This window comes from Vigna unguiculata, chromosome 2, assembly GCF_004118075.2.
Source record: "Vigna unguiculata cultivar IT97K-499-35 chromosome 2, ASM411807v1, whole genome shotgun sequence".
In the NCBI taxonomy this organism is placed as follows: domain Eukaryota; kingdom Viridiplantae; phylum Streptophyta; class Magnoliopsida; order Fabales; family Fabaceae; genus Vigna; species Vigna unguiculata.
The window spans coordinates 32,842,060-32,866,416 of NC_040280.1; the positions used below are offsets into that span (position 1 = coordinate 32,842,060).

Below are 24,357 nucleotides of genomic sequence, written 5' to 3' on the forward strand. Positions count from 1 at the left end.
CTCTGGACTTCTCTTGCATTATTCCAATTCACTTAAAGCATGCAAACTTTGACCTTAATTAGGTGAGTGGTGAGTGAAGGTGACGTGTGGAACTTTCAATCTCCAACACTTATATAATGTCTCTTCTTCAATGTTTTCCTTATTTATGACAGTTTAAATAATAAATTATTTTGTATTATTTGTTATGGATTGGATGATAATAAGTAACATTTAGTAATGTTTGAATGATAAAGTGATTAGAAATAATTGCATGAGACACCTACAACTTACAGTGTGTTTGGATGGCACAATGGAAACACAATTTGCAAAAAAAAAAGAAAGTTAGATTTTCAACGTTAAAATGCACCTAAAACAAGATTTTTCTGTTTCTAAAACTTTCCTCACATATGATATGTGTGAAGATTTGGCAAGTTAAAGATAATGAAATATAAACATTATAATAAAATAATGTAACATAATAAAAATAATAAAACATGAATTATTATTTAACCATTTGTCTTTGCAATGATTTTCCCTTTGACACTGGTATTAGAAAGCAACCTAGAAAATTGAACGACATATTTTACTTCTTTAGCTTCATCATAATCTATCTTTGTATAAAAAAAGTCAAGAATTTTTGTTACATGTTAGGTAAGACTAATCCTATTGATTCTGACCCAATAAGACAAAGATATAATGTGTAATTTCTTCAAGTAATCCACTTTGGTCCACTATACAGCGAAACCATTCTAAATATAATACTATCAATTGTTACTATTTCCCATTATAACTATTTTAAGTTGAATTTCAATATCCATAAATCTTATAATATGATAGTTTTTTGTCGAATACAATATATATGTTTTGAAAATTTTACAAATCTTGGATTCCTTTTCGCGTGCTACTAACCGTTTAAATACTCAACAAAAACTTATGTAACTTAACTTCAAAACAAAAAGGGGAGATTTCTTCTATGCATCCCAGCTTCCGGAAATTTTAATTTGAAACAGAGGTGGGATGAGTGTATTCCAGAAAAATATTTCCGAAACTAGTTTAGTGTATTCTGGAAATTCAAATCGGATTTGATGGAGTGTTGGAAGAAATTTGAAGGTGTGCAGAAAGAAAGACTTCTTTTTCATATTTGTTAATTTCATTTTGCCTTGGGTAAATTCATGCAAGGATGACAACACTTGATATACACACAACTAATATACAGATTCTGCTAGATACTTTATAATAATAAAAAATATATAACTAAACCAGTTTAAAGAAAAAATTATCACATGAAAAGGAAACTCGGAAATAAAATTTGAATACCCAGATTTGAGATATTTGTTTGGTTTATTTGTAACTGTACTATTACAAAACTGTTTTTTTTTTCACAACCAAATGCATGATTGACTAAAGAATTTTCGGTGAAGTTCTGAAAAACCAAATCAATTGAAAAATTTAGTGTGCAAGTTTTCTGATAGAGTTCATCAGCTCAGCAGTGATGAAACAATGAAATTATGAGCAGTGATGAAACAAAGCTCAATCGGATTTATTGAATCACTGATTTAAATTAGATGAGAAGGGGATCCACCTAAATACTTTAAGAGAAAATTTCATTTAACTAGATTTAATAAAGTTTATTGACTAACTTCGATCACAAGAGTTGATCTTCAAGTAGGGATAGTTAGTGCTTGATTACTACTCAATAGGGTGAATCTTGTCATTGAATAGGGTTAGACTGATCATTTGAAAACCATGGAGAAATGCAATATTTCTAACCAATTCACACTAGGGGAAAGAATAACAAATGTTTACACACTATATGGGAGACATAAAGCTGAAAGTTAAAGATGAACCTCATGTAAAAAAAAAATGTTCATTATATTAAAATATATATACATGAGACATGCTCGCGGAAAAAAAGAAATAGTTGGAAAGTAGTAACTTCCATGTCAGACATTTGACTATATTGATATTTTCTAAGGGTAGTAATGTATATATATATATATATATATTCATTTCATGAAGCTTAACGAAGAGTATAAATCCTTGAAGGGGCATATAGGAATATAAAATAGACGAGAGATGGATGCCAGCTGCAAAAATCATCACTATAATACCTTCCTTAGTTTGGCTAACTTCAAGCACTAAGAACCATTGAGGTCACTGAGGAGAGCTTAAACTTTCGAACTTTTGAACCATTTTCAGGCTGAAAGATTATCTCGGTACTTGATCTTACGGTTTCTTCTTTCCACTCTGGTTCTGAAGCCCCTTTACCTCTATAGTCCCGCAAACTGCATAGAACTTGAAGCCTGGAAGGAGCTGCAAATCATTCCAAGTTAGTCAAAGAAACCGCAAAACCACCAATGACCAAATCAGTACAACTACAGAAAGCTTGCTTTCGTGATTTTTTTTCCCTCCATCAGAGACAGGTTATTATCAGTTGAAACCATAGTTTTACTGAAAATCATTTGCCTCACAGGTATTTATTTCAACATCATAATTAGATGAACCTCGGCATTAATAATCAGCAATGAGGAGATACAAAAACGCCTTTTTCTGACTTCCAAACGCCTTTTTCTGACTTTCACATATCAACTAAGATGCGTTTGATGTACATTGAGGGACAATATAACTAAAATAGCACAATATAAATAGTTGAATTACAACCCAAATTTTGTTGTTTGGTGACTAATTCACAGCCCAGCCACACAAGAAGTTTTGAGAGAAAGACGGGCTAAAAAGAGTGGAGGGGGCAAATTGAGGAAGAGAAAGGGGCTAGGAAGTAAAACTGTCACAGAGAGGAAGTTTTTTTTTTTTTTGTAACTATTGGATGGTATTTGTCCATGAAACAAAAATTTGTACCTTCTATTGTTTTGTTTTGTACAAAACAATGTCCGGTCCTTTAATTTTTGGCAAACCAAGGGCACCTCTAGCGTATAAGAGCCAATTTTAGAATATTAAAATTCTTTCTCCCTTCGCACAGTGATTTTGTGCCTTGATTCTTCATGATCTTAATTCATATACTTTTAACATAAAGGAGTATACTACTATTACTACGTTTCAGGGATAGAGGATATCATAATTACTGTTAAGCAAACAAATACAACTGGAAAAGCAAAAACCATAATTTATTCCCAAAAGAATTACCCAGTCCAAACATGCTTGTCTTCTGGATTACCACTCGGCCAACTTTTGATCTTCTAATATGTTTTAAAGCCTCAACATCTTCTCGTTTGCCCTTAAATTCCAGGAAGTCCCCCAATACGTACTTGTTTCCTTTAAGCTCCAGCCTATAAACCAAACAATCTCTTTGTAAGTGAAAAACTATGATTTGGTAACTATTAAATTATATCAACAAAGCTCCAAAACACACTGTTATGAAGGCATGCATATATCTGATTTCTAAACCCCATTTTGATCACAACTAACCAAAAAGCTGATCAGAATTGCAGATTCTGATTCAGAATAATTTCCTCAGCTGCACCAAAATCATTTACTTGAGTAGGGGCTAAAGCAAAACACTAGGGTTTTAAATCATCCAAAAAGAAGGCACTGAAATAGTGAAAACACAGAAAAAAAAATACTAGTAAAATACATGGAACCACCCATTAGTCATTTCATAACAGTATTAAAAATCTCTTTTATAAAGAAAAACAAACCCAGCTGAAGGCTCGAGTGGGCCTATGCATTGTAGCTCCAAGCTAGCTTTGATGCTACATACATAAATCCATCATTGGGCCTTCTCTTAATAGAGCTTTGAGGTTGAATGGGCTTTTGACACACATTAAGCAAAGAGAAACCAGATTTTTAACAAGCCAACATCTGATAGGTCACAGATGGATTGACATATTTGCTTCCCTAAGTCAAGGTTGGGTGAAGGACCCTTTAACAAGCCTCAAACTGCAACAAGTTTTACTGAAAAAAATGCAGTGACTCATCAAGTACAAAATGGTAACTAACCTATCCCATATTGGTGCCGAGCTAAGGACAAAATCAAGATTCTGATTAATAGATTCCAGCATATCCTTCTTCCCACTACGAAGAGCACCCTTTACCCAACTAGACAGTTTGCTCTTTGACTCCGACTTCAGTTGAATCCATTGATCATGGGTAATAACTTCAGACGGAAAACCATCTGCAGGAAGGGCACTGCAAAAACAAATAAAGAGATTAATTAATAATTTTGACATGCATTAGCAAAAGAGGCAAGAGAAAATTCTCAGTTGCCCTTGACTAGATTTGCAGATGCATTTTTCATGTAAAAATTACTGATTCTCAAGTAATTGAACCATACTCCAACATTTGCAACTTCTTTAACATATACAAAAGTTTAACTAGAAATTACACAGAATTTATTTCTTCATTTCATGCAAAGAATTCATAAACATGTGAATAGTAAAATAGTCATTAGTCCGTTACAAGTATCAATGCCTCACCCATGTTGGATACTGATACTCTTTGGACACTTACGTATGCATTTTCAATTGTTTTTCCCTGATACTGCTTGATACATATCTGAAAAGTATCCATTCTTTTTTTCATTTGATCTTTTTTCTGATGTGAGTTGGATACTTCTCGATACATATCTGAAAAAATTTAAAGCTTCTAGTCTAAGTATGTTTTTCCTTATGTTGTGAGACGAATTTATGTACATAGTCCTTTACTCATTCTTTTAACAGAAACAAAATAGATCCAAAATGAATGATATCTGGTTTATGCGCATTCAAACCCACAACTTTTGTCTAGAAAAGATGAAGAATATAATGTATAGAAAAGGAGAGACAAGTTGTGCATTAGTGAAGAATGATCCAGTTGATAATGGTGTCAAGCTTCTTGAATTGGCAGAGTTTCCTCTTCATGAAGCAAACTTAAAGCTTTTGTTTTTCTCTAGATGATGGTAATGGAGGAGAGAAGAATGACACAGTTAGCTTAGCATTAAACAATAGCTTACTAATGATGTTCCTGAAGAGTCAATACTCGTTTTCAGTTCTACACAGAATGTATTTATTGATAAAGTTACCCAAGATTCAAGATTAGTTATGATATTGGCGGGAACCATATTTTTTGTCATGATTACAAACCACAAATCAAGATCTAAAAGATTAGAACAAGAATTTGGCAATGATAGTAAGTGAAATTACGAGTAGATTTAAAGTCATACACTAATTTAGGATTTGGAAGTATAACTTTGCAACATATGTATCCTTCAGGCAGAGCAACCCCTCTCTGTTCAAGATATGATTCAAGAATAGAAGCTTGTTTCCGTGTTTCTTCCACCTGTACATAATTTGAGAAAACAGTTAACGAACAAACTTACTAATTAGACAATCCCTGGTGTTCTTCCAAGTCCAGTGCAGCAGTATCGATAAAAAAAGTGAACAAAAAGAAACCCAAAGCACTCTTTATAGTATGATTTAATAAACATCCAAACCAGTTTTTAATTCATGCCATCTTATGAAACAGTATTCTGTGAGGCAATTAAAGATAGTATTCAACATCAACATCTATAAGAATATAATTATAATAATAAAAATAATACGATTTTAGTGGTTCCTTACAGGATCAGGGTGACGTTCTGCTTTACGTTTGTCTGGTTTTTCACAGAGCCAGCCACCATCGCCACCAATCGTCAAAATTCCTGAGTAGTTCTTCACAGAAACCACCACCAGCTCCCTGCAGTATAATAAGTTGAAACTCAAAATAAAATCGAAACCATACTTCAATTATGTGCAATATACCTTACACTAGAAGTCATTGCCAAACTAACAAAAAAATTGAAACGAAGAGAAGGGAGAATACTGTTTGGTGACAAGAACAATATCAATGCCCTGTCGAGAAGCAGTGTCAGCATCGGGAATTCGAAGACCCACATACACATTTGCTCCGTAGAGTTTTTTAAGCCTGGGAAAAATTGAACTTGATTTGTGCCCTAGAACAAAAATAGGGGAAAGAAAGAAGAAAAAGAAAAAGAAAAAAGAGACCTATCAGCGACGGAGAAAAGAACAGAATAATCAGATCCCTCCATGTCTAAAACGTCGTCGTCGTAAAAGAACCGTCGGAACAATTTGTAGATAACCAAACCGAAGATAATCTCCAGCCACATCGTTCGTTGCTTCTTCTTCTTCGGTCTTCCACCCACATTGACTACTCCCCAAGCTTCCTGCTGCAAATTTATACTCTTCATTTCTATTTTTCTAATATGTATTTTATTCCGTCTTTTACAATTATTTAACTTTTTTCTTTTTTATTTTAAATTAATATAAAACTTAATTCAAGCATCAAGGATTAAGTAAGTGGAGACTTTACTTTAGTTCTTAAAATAAATGTCTAATAGGTCTTAAAAATAATGTCTAAAAAGAGGTTTTTAGTACTACTTTTTTTAGACATTAAAAAAAAAAACCTCAAAATTTTTGTTTTAGAATTAATTATTTTAAGTCTTTAAAAAAATCTTATTTTTTAAATTGTTTTAAACTTTCTTAACCCTTAAGTCTAACAAGAAAAGAAAAAAAAAACTGCATAAAGCAGATGGCCCAACCAAGCATAGAACATAAACTTTGTCTGCCAAAGTTTAAGTCTTGAATAGTGCAGTTGTTTTGAACTACCATAAGAATTAATTGCAATCTCAAGCGTATTTTTTGTGTTATTAAAAATTGAAACTTTATCTCAATGTTAACCCGAAGCCACGACCACCTTTTATTTTTGGAAAGCAAAGAATATTAATTCCGAACGACAAAGATTATGTTTATGTGATCACAAACCAGCACTAACCCAAATAAAATCTCCTTGGTTTATATACATTTCCTTATACTGGTTGGTCCAAGTTTTTGGACTATAGTGAACCTTCATAGAAGACACTCTTTTGATATTTTAGGAGACTGGAAACGGATTATGTAAATTTCTACTTGAAAGTTTACTGTTTCAAAGTAAGATTTACATATCCATACTTAAGCTTAATCTCTTAGTAAAACGCATTACCTTGTATTACATTTATCTGAAACAAAATACTTTTATTATATAAAAATTATCAATACGGCTTAAATATTGATGTTTGTTACCGATGTCCTCTCATACAAGTTGAAAATATGAGATTGTCTGATTTGTAAAATATCACAACTTTCTTTGAATATACCAATGGAAGATGGTTTTAGTGTGTTGCAGTTATCAGTAAAAACAATGCTAGTTGGGATAATTCTGTAAGTTGGGGTTTCATTGATCTTGTGTTTTTCACCAAAAAAGAAAAACATCACGCACGTGCATAAGGATTTGATTCATTTAAAATGAAAAGATTGAATGGATTGAAAAATCGTGAGTTAATATTATCTGAGTATTTTATTCCCTGCAGCACAGTTTCTGAATATAGAAAAACTGCCTCCTGAGGGGAAGAGACAAATGCAATCAACAAATAATGTGCAGAATTGCTGAATTTGCTGAATCAATCATTGTAGTTGTAAACTTGTAAGGAAACCAATTTGTCAATCAATCATTAGAGTAGTAACTTTTTCTCTTCTACATACCCACCAAGTATATAACAACATGCAAAAACATTTTTTAACAAATTAACGTAGAAGATTGTGATTAAGCACTGTGTATTTTGAGAGAAACACCAAGTGGTAGCAAACATCAGAAGTTCTATCTAACTTTCATTGGAATGAAGATAAGATGGTATAAAAATACAATCCAACTTGCCACTTCTTAATTTTCCTCAGATCTGTGTAGAAGGGCAAGAAGAATGAGAAGAACAGGGGACAAAAAAATAACAATAATTCCACCACATACAATTTACTGTCAACAAACCAAAATAAGTGACTAGAGTAAGACTCCTAAACAATATTACATGCCTCAGTCATTCTTTAAAAGCTATTCATCAAGAAGCAAAATCATAAAGCAAATACATGCAAACAATTTAATGTTCAATATACCTGCCAAGGTCAAATCTTGTTCTATTTGTGATTGCTACCACCCTTTTTCTTCAGCAGGCTTCCAAACTTCCCAAGCAAAGGCTTCTTCTTCTTCTTCACTTGTTCCTTTGATGGTGAGTTCCTCCCACTATCATCAACGTTCTCTTTTAGAGAGGCTCCATTCATCTGCTCAAAGCCCTCACCACCCTCTTTCTTTGACTCAACTTCATTTTCAAAGGATTCAGGCTCTGGTTCTCTCTCTGGAGAGAATTCCTTTTTCTCAATCTTGCAGCTCTCCCACATTTTAAATTCGGCTTCTGCAGAATCATCTTTCCCTTTGTCCGCATCTTCCTTCACTTTTCCATTGACATTCACAGCTTTGGGAGATTCAGTTTTCTCATACTTGTCATCCATGGGAATAGTTTCTTCCTGTAAGTTTTGACCGAGTCCCTCTTCATTGGCTGAAAGCTCTACCTTCTTGGACAAGTCTTCTCCACCGTGTCCATTCTCTTCAGAGAATTCAACTACTTTAGGAAGCATGTCATAGTCTTTCTCACTGTCAGTAACATCCCCATTTTCCTCAGGCTGATTTCTGCTCGTAGCTTCATCCAACATCTTGGATAACTCTTCCACCTTCTTAATAGATGTGGATTCCCTCGTTCGAAGTTCTTCATTTTCTTGAAATACATTCTGAAACTCGTTTTCTTTGTCCAATAGACTCTCCTTCAACTTCATGCTTTCGGCCTTTGCTTCTTTAAGTTCTTCCTGCAAGTGGATCACCTCAGCCTCAACTTCCTTGAGATTTTCCTTCAGCTGTGCTTCTTCCTCCTTCTTGGCACCGGCTTCTTCCTCAGTTTCCTTGAGTAAACGAATCAGCCTGTTGATTTCTTTTCCAAGGGATGAGTTCTCTTCTTCAGTTAGATTTAAGCAGTTGACAAGATGATGTTCTCTCTGGTCCCACTCTGCCTTGGAGCATTCCATGTTGTTCTTGGAATTTTCAACACTACATGTAAGATCGTCAATCTCATGTCGTGCATCATTAAGCATGGCCTCGTATTTTTCATCAGTGGCTTTCAAGACCAACTTTAAATCTTCAATCTCAGACTCATAGTTTTCATGTTCCGCATGGCTGGCTAATAGCTTTTCTTTGGCATCCCTGGCTTCTGCAGATACTTCATGCAAAGCAGAAGTTAAGCTTTCCATCGCCCTTTTAGTCTTTTCTTCTTCATCTCTACAGATCTCTAATTCATTAATTAGTTTGTCTTTGTCTTCTAATAGGGTCTGAACATTGGAAGCTGCAAGCGTTTCCCTATTCAAAGCCTGAGCCTTCTCTTCCTTGACTGTCTCAAGTTCAGATTCCAGAGTTTCAACCTTCTTTGACAATTCAAGACTCTCTTCCTTAGCCACAAGAAGACAACGCTCTGACTCCTCAAGATCTCCTCTCTGTCTATCAATTGTCATTTCCAACAATCCCACCTTCTCTTTAAGACTAGAAATTTCAGATTTTGCTTCATGTAACAACTCATTGTTTCCTTCCAACTGTTTCATTACTGATTCTAAAGACGCTGATGTAGATCTCTCCAACTTATTTGCTTCTTCAACCTTCACTTCTAGCTCCTCGGCCTTTTTCGTCCACTCCTCTAGCAGACTGTGTGCATAAGATTCAGCCATCCTGGCAGCTTCAAGCTCCACATTAAGCTGTTCAATGTGATTTTCTTTCTCCGTCAACTTCACATCATAATCCTTTGCCTTTTCAAGTTCTTCATTAAGAGCTTCAATCTCTGTTTGCAGCTCCGATACAATCTTGTTTTCCCTAGCCTCAGTTTCCATCTTCGAATCAAGTAAGGCCTTCAAATTCATCAGTTCAGCTGAGAGAATCTCTGCTTTCTCCACATGAAGCTCCGCAATTTTAGTTGCATCGTCAGCATGACTCAGTGCCTGGTTCTTTGCATCACAAGTCATGGCAAGTTCTTGCTTAATCCGCTGAAGCTCCTGAGAAGTGGAGAGAAGAGAAGCCACATCCAAAGCATGCTGGTTCCTCACACTTTCCAGCTCTTTCTGCCATTCCACTTCCCTCGTCTGAACAGCTTCGATTCCAGCCTGCTCCAACTCAACCGCTCGGAACTTCTCAATCTCAGAATCCTCCTCAGCCCGCTTTTGAGCCACCATTGCCTCCCTGAGTTTCTCATTTGCTTCCTCAGCCACTCTCTGCGCTTCTTTCAGCTCATCAATCGCTTTTGCCTTCTCTTTTTCAGCCTGACTCAGCTGCTCCTTTGCTTTCTTTAGATCTTCTTGAGCAAGATTTAACTGCGTCTGCAATTCAGAACCCTTCGCAACTCTTGGAAGTTGTTTCTGCAATTCAAGGAACATTATAAACATGTATCACATAACAGATAACCAAAGAAAAAGTATGACTAATTTTCCTTTTTGTGCTATAACAAACTATCAATATTCACTTACCACACACAGTACCTCTTATAAACAGATAACAAGCCATGGATAGCATAAACATTCAAATTCCTAGAAAAAGAAATGTCAAATAACTAACAAATGGTAACACATTTTCATGTTTACTTTTTTTATATACACTGTTAACAGACTTGAGAACTTAGCAGATTTAAAAATTTCACAGAAAAACAGAACTGAAAAAGCAAGCAGTTCAACTTTCCAAGAGTTGCCATTTAGTAACAAAGCCAGACATGACTAATCTCAGATAAGAAAGGATACAAAGTACATTTACTATAACTTACATCAGGTGTGGTGGATGCAGGTCTTGGTGATTTGCGCTCAATGACAGGCTTTGAATTCGAAGCTCGTGGCGACGATTTTTCTGCAGAGAGGCGCAAATTTTGCAGAGGTGACGGCGATTCTGATTCCGGTTTGGACACACTTTTGCTGAGTCTACTAACTCTTGGAGTTGCAGGTGACGTTTTGTTGGGAGTTGATGGCCGTGCCTTGTTGGGAGTGGCTGGAGTTGCTTTGTTGGAGGTTTCCGATAAACCGGATCTATCAGATTCACAATGTTAGCTTCATACTGATGCATTGAATGAAATGAAAAGACACGACACTAAAAAGTAACAAAATGCCATATTTGCATCCAATCAGACAGATGGATCTAAACCTAAGAAACCAAATTTTAGTTCCAAACTCAGCATCTAAACGCATTGTCAAGCCAAACTCATCAACCAAGAAATAACCACCAACCGAGAGAAAAAGGGGATAGTAAGTCAGTAACTGCTACCCAAAAGCAAGAATTAGGGCAAGAAACACAGACGGAGATGCAATCACAAAAAAAAACACAATCCAGTAAGAAGAGTAGAAGATCAAGACTCGACAACAACCAAAAATAGAAATGAAGTGAAGCCCATCTTAAAATTTCATGCACGCACCAAACAGAAACCCAAAAAACATCGAAATTTACACAGACTAAGAAAAGGGCGTTCCAAATGTCTTCAAATAGCAGATCAAAACCATCAATTGCAAAACCACACAGAACAGAAGCGAATTCGCGAAAGCCGTACATTGAAGAAAGTAGAAGAAACCCACACCAGATCTTAAAGCAATAGAGACACCCACAACACAAAGCACCGAACTTGAGATACCTGGATTTTGAAGCCATGTTTGTAAGAAGCGACCGAGTAACACCAAAACAACGTGAGAAGGTGTAGCCTTTGCTGGAAGTGTCAGTTGCAGAACCGAGAATGCTGAAGTTCCAACATTGTCAGAAGGAAGAAACGAAACAAATTTGGGATCAGGGTAAGATTAAAAAACAAAAAAAAAAAATCAAACTTTTTTTTCTTTTCTTTCTTTCTTTGGCTTTTGGAAAGAAATTATGGGAAGGAGAAGACCATGAAGAGGAATTTACAGAACACAAACATAAACCAAAGCCAAATAAGTTGGTCTGGTTTTCCTGTCTCCAGAGTAGCCACACCAACACACTCTGCTATGCTATGCTATGCTATGGTATTCTCTCTCTTCACCCTTTTCATTTTCATCTTGTTCTTTCTTTCTTCTTCTCTCTCACAGTGGAAGCAGTGGTTAAGTGAGTGCATATCTTGAGGAGGGTGAGTACAGTGAAAAGACAAAAGTAACCCTGAGTTTTCTTAAATCTGTCAAAGGCAAAGGTATGTGTAGCTTTTTCAGAGGCAAAGACCTGTCTCTGACTCTTCCAACCTTACCCTTCTTTTCAGGAAAAAGAGAGACTCTGCCATGGGATTAGGAACTACCCCTGCAACTCTTTTTTCCAATTTATTCTCCAAATTTTTAAATTTAAATATCGTCACAATTGAATTTCCAAACATGTGCATGTGTCGAAATTTCAAAACAAAATAGTTTGGTTTTTCATGAACTGCAAAATTAATTCGAAAGAGATAGCACTGCATGTTCCCAATTGCTTTGCCAGGTTGGATTATTTTAAAAAGTAGACACATGTGAAGTTCAGATCACCAAATAACATTCATGGTTTTTGCTTTTCTCAACTTTTCTTTTTTTATGCTTTAAGATTTTTCGAAAGAAATAATCACTTTCTTTTTAATATGCAGTTTCATTTAAATATATTTGTTAAATTTTTTCTAGTGAAAGAAACAAAGAGCGTTAAATAACTATGATATTTTATCGTCATTTAATGCAAAACGGCACTAAAAATGGTATTATCCTCATTACATCAAGAAATCCAAAATAAATAAATTTGATTTTAGTGTTGGTTTGGATAAGATGAAGGGATAATATTTATAAATTTGTATGTATATCTAAAATTTTTAATTTTTTTTTGTTATGAAATTTAATAATAGATTATTAAAATCAAACGTGTATTTTTTTTTCTTAAAAGTTTGATATACTTATTTCTTTAATTCGAAAATTAAAAAAAATAATTATTAAATATGAATTGAAAATAAACTGATTAATGTTATAAGCTAAATAGTCTGATATAAATAAACTGTTAAAAAATAAATAAAAAATGTGACAGGAAACTATAATTAGACTGTTGTACCAACCAAAGGATAAAGTAAAAGCACATAAAAACGCTTCACTCTTATATGCAATGAATATTGTTAAAAAGTCGTGATCATGTTTCTGAACATAATCCAAAGACAAAAGGACATGAAGGATTTGCAGTAAAATAAATTATAAAAAAAAAGGTTAATTTTGTATGTATTTTAAAAAAGTTAGAATATTGTTTTAGAAAATTTATGATAGTCTCATGAGATTTGAATATGATTATTTTTCCGCAGAAATTTTTCATTGTTTGTGTAGAAAATAATAAATAAATAAAATTTTAGCTATATTGTCAAAGATAATGTATGTTTTTGCGCATAAAGACTTTTTTATTGAATCATAAAATGATACATTATGTTCATTCTCTACAAATTTTTAACATTGGATAAAAAAGATTGACTTGTTTGTTGATGCCAAGTAATAAATCAGGTTGAATTTTATAAACGGGACGTGTAAGCGTTGAAATTATTATAAATTGCAAGTTGAATGCAAAAAGCTTGCAAGTTAGGTCATGTTCTGATTTTTCTTATTTAAATACAATAATCATTATTATAATTGACTTTGTAAACATTTTAAATGATTTCTTATGTATTCAAAATGTTTGGAAGATGATCTTTGATAATAAAAAAAATTATTCAAATTCAAATGAGAGCAATATAATCATTAAAAAAATATTTATGAATTTTTACAAAAATATATTTTTTAAATTTGATCAATCTGAGTCTAAATTTTTTACTAATTTTTTAGTGTTATCATCTGTTGGGCCTTTAAAATATACTGATATTGACACTTAAAAAATTTTTATAATATATTTTAAAACATCAAAATCAGTATTTATTAGTGTATTTTGAAAGTACAACAACGTAAGAAAGCCTAACAGAGAATCTAAATTCGATTAATATCTATCATGTGGGAGTTCCAACACATCCTCCCCATGCGAGTATATATGTATTTCTAACGTGAGATTTACAATCCCAACAAACATAAATTTCGCTATGACAGACTTTAATACGTGACTTTAATACTATGTTAAGAAATGAACTTTAAGTCTAACTCAATCCCTAACCCAACTTATAAGGTGAGATTTGCAACCACACATATACTTTAAAGTGATCTCTATCGAAGATGAAATTTCCAACTTATTTAAAACAAAATGAAAGAGTTTAAAAATTTTAAATGAACTTAATTTTATAAAACCGAGTTAAAATATACGATTTACAATCATTTATACATTATAAATTTGTTTTATTTCTGATAAATATAAATATTTTTAACCAATTAGATTGAGACACTACATAAAGAATTTGTTCAGTGAGTTAGCAAGGAAAGGGATCACAACAAGTGGAATGAAAGGATTTTTATAGAGTTTGTAGGATGGTAGTTTGTGATTCAAGGTAGTGTGTTGGAGTTTGGTAGAGAAACAGAACTGATATTTGATTGAGTGGTGGTGTTTAGCATTGAGCCATTGTTACAAACATGTGGTGGTCTCAAAAAGTGGGTGGGAGTGTGATGCAAGCACTTAGAATCTAACTTGGTGGTGGTTATGAATATACAATCACTTCTGTCTAAATAGTTTTTATGAATTTAGGTTAACTTAAATCTTGAAGTACTATAATAATGACTTTAACTCTTATATAAATGAGTTTATGTGTTTAGAGAAACAGGAAAAAAATGGCATAGTAATGTGTCATGATGTGTTGGGGTAACTTTCAATGACAATCAAATAGCAACAAAAACTAATGCTTAAAATTTAATACTATTTCTAAAAAAACTCATCCCAAATATAATCACTTTTACGTCATCACACCAATTGATAAAACTAATTAATTCAGTTGCTTTTTTTAATTTTTTTAATATATATATATATATATATATATATATATATGTTGGCAACGAAATAAATTGTATGGTAAGTTTTGGTGAAGAACAGAGAGACTAATTATAAGTATTAAAAATGTTTAATTAGTCGGATGATATCTATTTTCATTTAGATTTTAATAATTTTAGTAATTTTTGTCTGAAAAAGACTTATTTAGACACTTTTTTCAAAAGTTAGGACTAGATTGACACATTTTCAAAAGCGGGTACCAAACTGACACATTTGAATAAAAGTGGGTACCATCCAACTAATTAAACCTATTAAAAATAGTCTGAATCTTAGAACAGTGATATAGGTGTAATATAAAGCTGAAGATAAAGCCGAACACAGAATATTTGAGTTTTGGATGTAACAATGGATGAATAACGTTAGAAAGTGATTGTCATGTTTTTGGACACACGAATGATTTTGGAGAATACGACGTTGATTTCGTATATATTTCCAAAACTCATGTATCTCACCATGCAAAACTCAACATGTAAATTCTTTTATTTTAATAAAGTATTTATTTATTTTTTTTTTAAAAAAGAGCTTAGCTTACGTCAATTTATTTAAAAATTGTATTAAATAAATTATGTTTTGCACTTATTTATATATTAAACTTAACGTGTTATTTTCTTATTGAATAGACATTACTACCAACCAACACACTTTGGTTTCTTATACCTTGTGCCTGTTCCAACCATCATCGTCTTCATCACGGTATCACATTCAGGTATTAGCTGCAACTTCATCCATCAATTTCAAAATTTAAATATTAAAACTTTTTCTATCTTTAGATACATGATTTCATTATTATTTAAAATCGCAATATTTTATTATTTTCATCATTTTTCTTTGGAGCTAGCTTTAGGTTCAATAATCTGGTGGTTTCTTCTTGCATCCAATCGAATTTAAATTCTTTGTTTTTCTGCGTTATTCTTTTATTGTACTTTTAAAATAAATAATTAATTACTGAATTTCAAGTTTTAAAATATATTAAAAATATTTTTAAAAACATAGTATATTTTTAATTTCAATTATCCACTTTTTTGGTTGGGTGCAAAAAGAAAATTGATAGGATTTCTTTCCAATAATCAAGAACTCTTAACACTCCGACTAGGCCCAATTTGAACACGCTTAGTTTAGGTCCAAAGAACCAAACTTTTTGGTAAGCAAGGAAAATCATTATATTAATAACCAAATAAATGTGTATAATTATTTTCTAGCTAATTTCATATTAATTCACTTTACGTTACAAAAATTAACATTAAAAATTATGAATACACATGATTATAACACAGCATATGTATATGTTTAAAAAAGCGATTATCTCCACCAACCTTTCTTTCTGTATTTTAGTCTTTTCTAACTTAACTGCTCCCAATTTCAAAGTTCATCTTGTTTTGGTGAAATTGTCTTCTTGAGATGAAAATTGTAACATATAATAAGTTTAACCACGTTTTTAATAATTGCAATTAGTTCTCATCAAATCATAACATAACATGAGTTTAAAGTATCTATACAACAATCTCTGATGATAATGGTCCTAACACAGAACACTTGATTGAAACTACTACAACACCTACCTTTCAACACAAATATGTCTTCGTTATCAGTGAAAGAAACTGCTACAAAAGACAACCATTTGAGTTCATAATATACTCTAAAAGTAGGGTACAAAATTAATGATGTTTTTGTGAACTGTTACGAATATGAGTACAGAAGAAAACATATATAATATAGATTATATATACTTTCACAGAACCATCTTTCTCTTCACTTTTTCACCAAGACAGAAGACAGAAGTTGTGAATAGCTTCCTTTTGAAGTAAAGTTTAGATAATTTCATGAGACTACAAGCATCATTTTTCTGCTAAATTGGAATTTAGTGATTTTTTTTGTAAGAAACCGTACACAACTATGCAGTGAGAACCTGCAAAGAATTGGCACACATTACTTTTCTTTTTTGTCTTTGTGTGAAAGATGAAAGAAAAAATTATTGGAAGAAAAAACTTAGAAATCAATTGCATTGACTATGACAACAAATACTAAATTCTTAATTTAGTAATTACAACAGTGTTATAAGAACAATACTTGATTGCTGTTTTAGTCTTCATATACTTCATGTGACTTGAATTTTTAATTTATTTTTTCTCTGATTATTTTAATTTTATAATCATTTAGATGAAGTTATTTGTGTCAAAATTTCACCTGATATATATTTAATACAAGGGTAAATTTATTTACTCTGGATTTGAAGAAAATAAAAGGCTCCTCTCTTTCTTCTTCTTCTTCGTGGGTCCTCTATTATTCCTATAATGTCTGTTTCACTGTCTTATCTTGTTTTTCTGGATGCTTTTTCATGTGTTAATAATAATAACTCCATTATTTATCTTATCAAACAATTATTGCTTCAACTTAACCTATTTTACATAAGACAGATCCTCCTTAAAAAATTAAATATTTTTACAAAATAGCTATTTTCTATATAATTAAATTAAATGTCATTCAAAAGAAAAATAAACTCAACATATTAAATAAATTCCCTATGTGTACTACACTAATCAAGTAGTAGTAATAAGAAGTGAAGCATGAAAAGCAAGAAAGAGGAACAATACAAAAACCAAACACATTCTGCAATTTAAGCCACTCAACAATTCAACACCCCACTTCCAAGTCTTTGAAAGGGTACTGGAGAATGGACATATACCAAACCAAGTGGAACATTTTATAATCATGATGAAGACTTTTATTGTGCATAATACAACTACTTTCTACATATTTAAATTTTCTATTAGATTTTTATGTATTGTTATCTGTATCTTCAAAATATACCGATGAACACGAATTTTTTATGTTTTAAAGTTTTAATATACTAATATTAATATATTTTTATCAATTTTATCAATATATTTTTAATGTTTCACAGAGGACGACACGAAGAAACCAAGAAAATCTGGACTCTTCTGTATCTGAAACCAACACATATGATGGCTATTCTTACCTCCATTCAATATTATTCTACAGTTATTTGATTTCTATAACCTGTGTTTTTTCCTTTATTGTTTTCCTCCTATATTTTGCATTATACAAGATAGTGAAGCAGTTCCAACACCGGCCTCAGTGAACAGTGGCTCAGGTATTGTAACTTCATAAGGTGCATGACATTAGTAGTATCCTATAATAAGGGCACCCCCCATTGGAGATCTATGTGGGACACCCTTTCTCCTCTTAGCAGTTCTGTGATTCACCACTGTTGGTGGTGGTGTTGATGGTGTGAAACTTTGAATTTTTATTCTTGCACTTTCATTGCTGATGCCATTTATTGATTCTTCCTCATCAGACCCATCTGTCTCAGCTAACATTTTCTTCTTCCGGAACTTCTTGGAGGTTCCAACTATCTGAGGGGAAAAAATTGAACACTTGAGCATAGAAAGATTCACCTATGTTTAAAATATGTTCTTTTGTTACTTTTATTACAAGGGAAACAATAAAGATTACCCAAAATGTTATGTAATTTGCACAGGAAAAGTCCAAAAAGGAAAATATTGTCTAACACAAATTTACTCAGAATGTGTTTGGATTGCAGTTTGGTTGAATGAAACTTGTTAGAAGTGGACTTTAAGTCTAATTCAATCCCACAAAACCAGCTTATAAGGTGTGAATTGGTCTTATCTTTAATCGATGTGGGACTTCCAACACACTCCCTCACGTCGAAATATATTCATCTCATGCGTGAAACAAAAAATTGGTAAATAATTCGTTAGTGACCTGATATCGGATGAAACAAAATGTCTAAAAAAGTTTTCTAGAATAGACTCATTCAACTTAAAATTTTGATGGTTTTGCTTTGAAAATAATTAATGTTTAGAACTTAAATGAAACATAACAAAAATTTATCACATATCATTTATATATCATTTGTGACTTTTAACAAAAAGTAAACTTGAATTTGAGCTTCCAAGTCGAAAACCAAACATAAATTCAGTGTCATAGTGATTTTTATGTGGTTATTATAACAATTAACAGTATTATTATACACAATGGTATGTGATAAAATGAGAGTAAATATATATACCTTACAACCAAGAGAACAGAAGGTGAATGAATCAAGAAGGCTACGCTCACAGACTTGGCAGGTGTTGGTGACTCCTTTGCCAGGCCTAGGCTGAGGCCTTTCGTTCAAGAACACAATCTTGGCACTGTTTATAATGTAAGTTTGAACCTCTGTTATGTCCACAAATTTCTGAATCTCTGACACCCTTATCACATCATGGTATGAAGATCTCCTTATCTGTGAAAAAATTTTCAGGACAGAACACAAGAACAAAACATCATATGTTAGATCATTACTATTCAGTTTAGCTACAATGGAAGACCAAAATGTTAAAATAATAAACAAGCACTCCATGTAATCAATTCTTTAATGGAAGAAAATTCAAAGTGCTAACTTTAACTGGCCATCCATAGTTGACTTTGGATGCATAATTCAGCATTGAATGGAACGTATAACTAACCACCTATCAAAGCCAATACAAGACACAAATAGGGTTTGATTTGATCCCAATAAAATGCAGAAAAGTTACAGTATCAGAATACAGGCATCCAAAGAATTCAAATCATGGATAAAAAATCATGGGATCTTCCAAAGACGATTAATTGATTGAATTATTGGTAACTCAATGTTAAAGGCAGAGTTTTTTTTTTTTTTTTTTACCTGAATTGCTCTGTGTTCTCTGTGAGAAGCAAGACAGACAGAACAAAGGGCTCCATTGTTACAGTCCAAACAATACATGTTACATTCACTTTTGTGGGAATCTGCATGGACTTTGCATTGAACAAAAAAACTTGTTTGCAGAAGTGGTCTAAGCCATGGTGGCCACTTTTGTTCTTCGTTCTTTCCAACAGAATCATCTTCTTCATTGGGACCTTTCATCACTCCAATTTCATCTCCTAAACCCCCCTAATAAATTCATAACATAACAAAGAACAATTAGCAAAACACAAGAAAGAAAACAGAAAAGAAATAATGCACACGTGTGGGTGGTACTAATAATACTACTAACCATAATCATTGTTGTGGGTTTGATTTCTCTTGTGGCAGAAACAGAGATGAGAAAAAAGAAAAAATAAAATTTGTCTGAATATGCTCTGTTATGGCAGAGAGAAGAGAAAAGGGAAAAAGTTTGGAAGAAAAATAGGAATGGAGCTATAAGCTTGTTGTAATGGTGGGTGGCAGATGATGAAGGCAGAAAGAAAGTAAAGGTAGTGTTTTTATTATTTTGGTTTTCTTCCAAGACTGCATCCAAACCTCACTCCCAACCCAAACCAAGCACCATACCTATTTCACAAGCAAGAATTGATGGCCTATTTTTTTTATTATAAAATAAGAGGTGTAATAACAATAGTATAAAGAAACCTTAAATTATTGTATACCATAACTTTTTAAAATTTTAAAATATTCGTATTATTTAATATTAATAATATATAAAGTTTCATCATCATGAAGATTTAATTTAAATATCCTTCCTTGTGAAATTGAAAATAAAGATTGAGGTTCAGATGTGGACATGTGTGGGGACAATGAAAAGATTAGTCAGCATTTATTATTATATTTTTTTTTTTCAAATGAGACTCATAAAAAAGTTATTAATCACAAAAATACGTGATAAGATGGAACTTATTAATTTTGATTGAGGATCAACAATCCATACAAATGGATGTCCAACAGATCAATTATGGCACACAATTCAAAATCAGCAATTCTGCAATTAACTCTGATCATATCTTTAAAGGATGAACAGAACTGCATAGAAATGAGCAAATCTGCATAAATAATTACTAAATAATATCTAACATTAAAAAAAAAACAAACAAAAACTATTCAAGAAAACAAAAGAACTAAAAGAAATTGTTTAAGCCAAAAAAAAATTAACTTGCAGAGGATTTATAGTGATACAAAAATTTCTCCTTTCTTTTTAATTTCTTTTTTAAAACATATTAGAATTTATTTATCTAAAACATGATTATAGTTCAGGTTTGATGAAAACTTTTTTGAAGTTGATGCTGATTTAAATTAAAGTTAATGATTAAGAAAATATTATTTAGTAATAAGTTAAAATTATTTTATTTACTATTTTTTTTCTTGAAACAGATTAGAATTTCCTTTTTTTTTAAATATGATTATAGTTCAAATTTGATGAATTGTTTTTTTTAAGTTACTTTTGATTTAAATAAAAGTTTATGATTAAGAAAATATTATTTAGTTATGAGTTAGGATTATTTTATTTATTAATTTTTTTAAATCAGATTAGAATTTTACTTTTTTAAAACACGATTATAGTTAAAATTTGATAAAAAGTTGTTTGAAGTCACTGCTGATTTAAATTAAAATTAATGATTAAAAAATGTTATTTAGTTATAACTTAAGATTATTTTATTTACTAATATTAAGTTATCTATCTCAAATAACTCAATATTAAGATCACATTTTTTACATGGTTAACTATCTTGCAAACACTAAAATGGTTTGCGAGCCCAATAATAAGAGTGTATAAAAAACTTAAAACACAAACTAGTTGAAATTTTGAAAAAATATAGAATCAGTGCCCACTAATTACTTAAAAAAAAAATAATGAAATGTTTTTCTGAGTCAAAACTGATTTAGATTGGACAGTGAAGCTCGAATCAGAATATTCAATCTAAGATTAGTGTAAGATGCGTATATTGCTGATTACGTTGTGCTAATACAATGCCCTTTGCTTTGCATAGTAAATAAAGAACATAATGATGCTCAAGCATAAAAAACTGCAATATGCCTTCAATATTCTTGCCAAAACAATGGGTGCTTTTAATTCAACCGCTAATTATTAAAATAGTCACGTATCATTTAAGTTTTGTAAAACATGAAAGCATTTCATTATGTGTTGAACAGCAACATTTTTTTGTTGTTTGTTAAGTTACTTTATTATTTTGAGTTTGGTTGGTTTCTGAATTTGTTCATTGTATTTGGTATTTATCAAAATAACAAACAATAAACACCAAGTATGATTGCAGAATGCCCCCACAATCCAAACAGCATCATGCACAGAAACAAAAATGATCCATTACCAAAGGGGTGCAAAAGTTTAAAATTGACAGCTTTACCTATATTAGTTCAGCATAAAGAAAAACTATATCGGTTCAGCAACAAGAGTTTTATCCTCCAATCCGTGAAAACAACATCGAACTTCAATTCGTCATAGTTCACGAATTTTCACATAGTTGCTTCCACTTCAGGATCACTTTCTATCTTTGAAGCAGGCACGTTATTGCCACCTCTCAAACGGGAAGATACATTATCAATGGCAGAATTTAGCTGGCTTATCTTCTCGTTTAAGGTCTGCTTAGTCCTCTGCTTTCAAAAATAACAGTAAGAAGATCAAGCATATTCCAATAACAAAGTTGAATCTAGAAAACGAAGCATAATTACCTCTAACCCTTCATCGTAATATATTGGTCTTTTCGCCTTGCGAAACCCATACTCATCTTCATTCAGCAGAGATCTTCTAATCTGAGGAGCGATCAAAACGGCAACATGAATGACATGAGTGTAAATAGTAATGGAAGTAACAAGAGTACAACAATAAGAGGAATAATGCAAATGGTTTTTGCCAAAACTTTTAAGCAATTCAACTCCAAAAAAACAATACTTTGCCGAAGATGGGAGGTTAGTGACACTATATAGACATTTTCCAAATTTGTCAATAGAAACAACATTCATGACTACAGTTTATCACAGCACTTTGATATCATAAGCAATATAGCATATACAAGAGAAAATTCACTAGTTCTTTTTCTTTCCTTAGAAAAGAAAATTATCCATTGGAGCATGAAAGAAATGTTACACTTAGAAATGAAACAACAATGATATAGTTCACAATGACGAGTCCATTATTGAGTTAGTCCAGTAATGACTTCATTTCCTTGTAGAGTGAAGAAATAAAAACGCTTCTTTTTACGAAAGCAGTTATCTACCACAGTTAATGAATCCCTTTTTTAATTGTATAATCAAGTTTGTTCATCACCATTGTCTCCAGTTACATTTTGTAGTCATAAAGAAATTTAAAATTAAAGTATAAAGGAATCACCTGGGGAGCAAAGATATAAGCTACAGTTCCAAATACTGCACCACCCAGAAGAAAGCCAGCAAGAAAATCCCCACCTCCACCTCCTCCATTATCACTATACAAGGGAGACAGCAAATAGAAAGAACAATAGATGTTTGCATAACCTTCCAAAACAACCAACTAATAACGACAAAATTCCAACAATTTCTCCAAGAACCCAGAATTTAAAAGACAATATAATCTCAAGAATAATGAGATAAAAATTAGCATCAAAGTGGCTAGTGATTGCCACTTCTTCTTCCAATACATGGAAAGCATCGACTAGTGCACATACCAAGAATAAAAACAGACATCCCTGAAACTATATTTAAAGATTCACAAAAATATTCCCAAGATTATATAGACGTCAGATGTAAATGTAAAGACAAAGCCATAACTGGTCCAATACGAGGCTGGCAAGGGTTATGTTAAGATGGTTTGTTTTATTTTAAAACACAATAACCCTGAATTTCTTTGCTGAAGTCCAGATACAAAACAAGGTGAAAATGGCATACCGGTATTCAGCAGAAATTGATGAAGAGCGGTTGTTCTTCTTGATCAAAAGGTTTGATCTTCTTTGAACATTGATCTTAGGTCCAAATCCACATGAGTAAGGCCTTGTTAACAACAGCTCACCTGACTTCACATGAGATCCTCCTACTCCCAAAATACAAGAACACCAAGATTTATTCCAAACTTCAACTCAACAAGAAAACAACACTCCTAATTCTACAGATATTGTTAAATCGCTAATGGGAATCATGAAAAGAAAAAAAATGCAAATTAACAAAACCATATGCGAGAAAAACCCTAAAAATCAAAGTACTGAGGACTGAAAAACAATCATAAAATGGACAAATCTTCTGATGCAGCATTAGGAACCAAAGGATTATTACGAAGACAGAGAAATCCATTCACCTGAAATGGAAAACGGTGCGAAAGAAGTTGCCATGAGAGAAAGGAAGTGAACCAGTGTGTGTGACGAGAGAGTCAGAGATGTCTGAAGATAGTTTTATTTATGGTTTTTCTCTATAAAATAATAACTGTTCATCACCACAATTTTTATTTTTGTTTATATCTGCATTTTCGTAATTCAAATAAATATTTCTATCATTTTCTAAATAGATTTTCGTTTAACATCTACTACTAATATTTCAATTTTAGTCTTCAACCGATAAGATCAATTTGTCATTTTACATATTTACTATTATTTTCAGTAAATATATATAATTGTGTTTTTAGTCATATTTTAGAAAATTTTCAACATTCGAAAATATCAGATATATGAATAGGAAAAGAATATTAAATACATTTAATTTTTCACCTAACATTTTGTTCATAAAATATAAGAGAGGTTTGTGAAAAAATATACCGTTTGTCGTACACGATTATAAATATATATTTAGTTTTAATAGTATTATCAAAGAAATAAATACAAACTTATTTTAAACGAAACAAATATTTTATTATTGAAAGTTGTTTT

The 24,357-nt window shown here is 32.0% G+C and overlaps 4 protein-coding genes across 7 annotated transcripts; all 4 read right to left on the reverse strand.

The window, feature by feature from the left end:
- Positions 1–1,833: 1,833 nt before the first annotated feature.
- Positions 1,834–6,153, reverse strand: LOC114168562. The gene is made up of 7 exons (XM_028053442.1): positions 5,955–6,153; positions 5,773–5,874; positions 5,532–5,646; positions 5,135–5,250; positions 3,934–4,122; positions 3,121–3,263; positions 1,834–2,292 (listed from the first exon to the last, which is right to left on the reverse strand). Exons 1-7 carry the CDS (start codon positions 6,074–6,076, stop codon positions 2,111–2,113), a joined length of 969 nt encoding a protein of 322 aa, XP_027909243.1. The 5' UTR covers positions 6,077–6,153; the 3' UTR covers positions 1,834–2,110.
- A 1,428-nt stretch (positions 6,154–7,581) lies between these two features.
- Positions 7,582–12,078, reverse strand: LOC114172559 (WEB family protein At3g02930, chloroplastic-like). Of its 2 annotated transcripts, XM_028056968.1 has the most exons (4): positions 11,737–12,078; positions 11,474–11,575; positions 10,622–10,877; positions 7,582–10,223 (listed from the first exon to the last, which is right to left on the reverse strand). In XM_028056968.1, the coding sequence occupies exons 2-4, from the start codon at positions 11,488–11,490 to the stop codon at positions 7,914–7,916; spliced, it is 2,583 nt and encodes an 860-aa protein (XP_027912769.1). In that variant the 5' UTR covers positions 11,491–11,575; positions 11,737–12,078; the 3' UTR covers positions 7,582–7,913. The 2 variants fall into 2 exon arrangements, with proteins under 2 accessions (XP_027912769.1, XP_027912768.1); XM_028056967.1 differs by having other exon boundaries at positions 11,474–12,078.
- Positions 12,079–17,741: 5,663 nt separating this feature from the next.
- LOC114172978 lies at positions 17,742–20,058 on the reverse strand. Of its 2 annotated transcripts, XM_028057154.1 has the most exons (5): positions 19,794–20,058; positions 19,445–19,690; positions 19,179–19,247; positions 18,806–19,021; positions 17,742–18,128 (listed from the first exon to the last, which is right to left on the reverse strand). In XM_028057154.1, exons 1-5 carry the CDS (start codon positions 19,800–19,802, stop codon positions 17,895–17,897), a joined length of 774 nt encoding a protein of 257 aa, XP_027912955.1. In that variant the 5' UTR covers positions 19,803–20,058; the 3' UTR covers positions 17,742–17,894. The 2 variants fall into 2 exon arrangements, with proteins under 2 accessions (XP_027912955.1, XP_027912956.1); XM_028057155.1 differs by lacking the exon at positions 19,179–19,247.
- Positions 20,059–21,717: 1,659 nt separating this feature from the next.
- On the reverse strand, positions 21,718–23,921 carry LOC114172979. Of its 2 annotated transcripts, none has more exons than XM_028057157.1 (5): positions 23,793–23,921; positions 23,390–23,531; positions 22,857–22,950; positions 22,199–22,279; positions 21,718–22,120 (listed from the first exon to the last, which is right to left on the reverse strand). In XM_028057157.1, exons 1-5 carry the CDS (start codon positions 23,824–23,826, stop codon positions 21,983–21,985), a joined length of 489 nt encoding a protein of 162 aa, XP_027912958.1. In that variant the 5' UTR covers positions 23,827–23,921; the 3' UTR covers positions 21,718–21,982. The 2 variants fall into 2 exon arrangements, with proteins under 2 accessions (XP_027912958.1, XP_027912957.1); XM_028057156.1 differs by having other exon boundaries at positions 23,390–23,534; positions 23,793–23,893.
- Between the last annotated feature and the right edge of the window lie 436 nt (positions 23,922–24,357).

Bases quoted from the DNA above. Each gene is read 5' to 3' on its own strand.
- LOC114168562 (XM_028053442.1), bottom strand. From the start codon at position 6,076: ATGTGGCTGGAGATTATCTTCGGTTTGGTTATCTACAAATTGTTCCGA. The intron at 5,875-5,954 runs GTCTCTTTTTTC...AATTTTTCCCAG, and splicing joins CTTTTCTCCGTCGCTGATAG to GCTTAAAAAACTCTACGGAG. The intron at 5,251-5,531 runs GTAAGGAACCAC...AATTATGTACAG, and splicing joins CAGAACGTCACCCTGATCCT to GTGGAAGAAACACGGAAACA.
- LOC114172979 (XM_028057156.1), bottom strand. From the start codon at position 23,826: ATGGCAACTTCTTTCGCACCGTTTTCCATTTCAG. The intron at 23,535-23,792 runs GTGAATGGATTT...GTATTTTGGGAG, and splicing joins CGCACCGTTTTCCATTTCAG to TAGGAGGATCTCATGTGAAG. The intron at 22,951-23,389 runs GTATGCCATTTT...TCCCTTGTATAG, and splicing joins TCAATTTCTGCTGAATACCG to TGATAATGGAGGAGGTGGAG.
- LOC114172978 (XM_028057154.1), bottom strand. The intron at 19,248-19,444 runs GTAAAAAAAAAA...TGGCTTTGATAG, and splicing joins GAGAACACAGAGCAATTCAG to GTGGTTAGTTATACGTTCCA. The intron at 18,129-18,805 runs GTATATATATTT...TTTTCCCCTCAG, and splicing joins TCTGTTCTCTTGGTTGTAAG to ATAGTTGGAACCTCCAAGAA.
- LOC114172559 (XM_028056968.1), bottom strand. The intron at 10,224-10,621 runs GTAAGTTATAGT...CTTGAATTGCAG, and splicing joins CTGCATCCACCACACCTGAT to AAACAACTTCCAAGAGTTGC.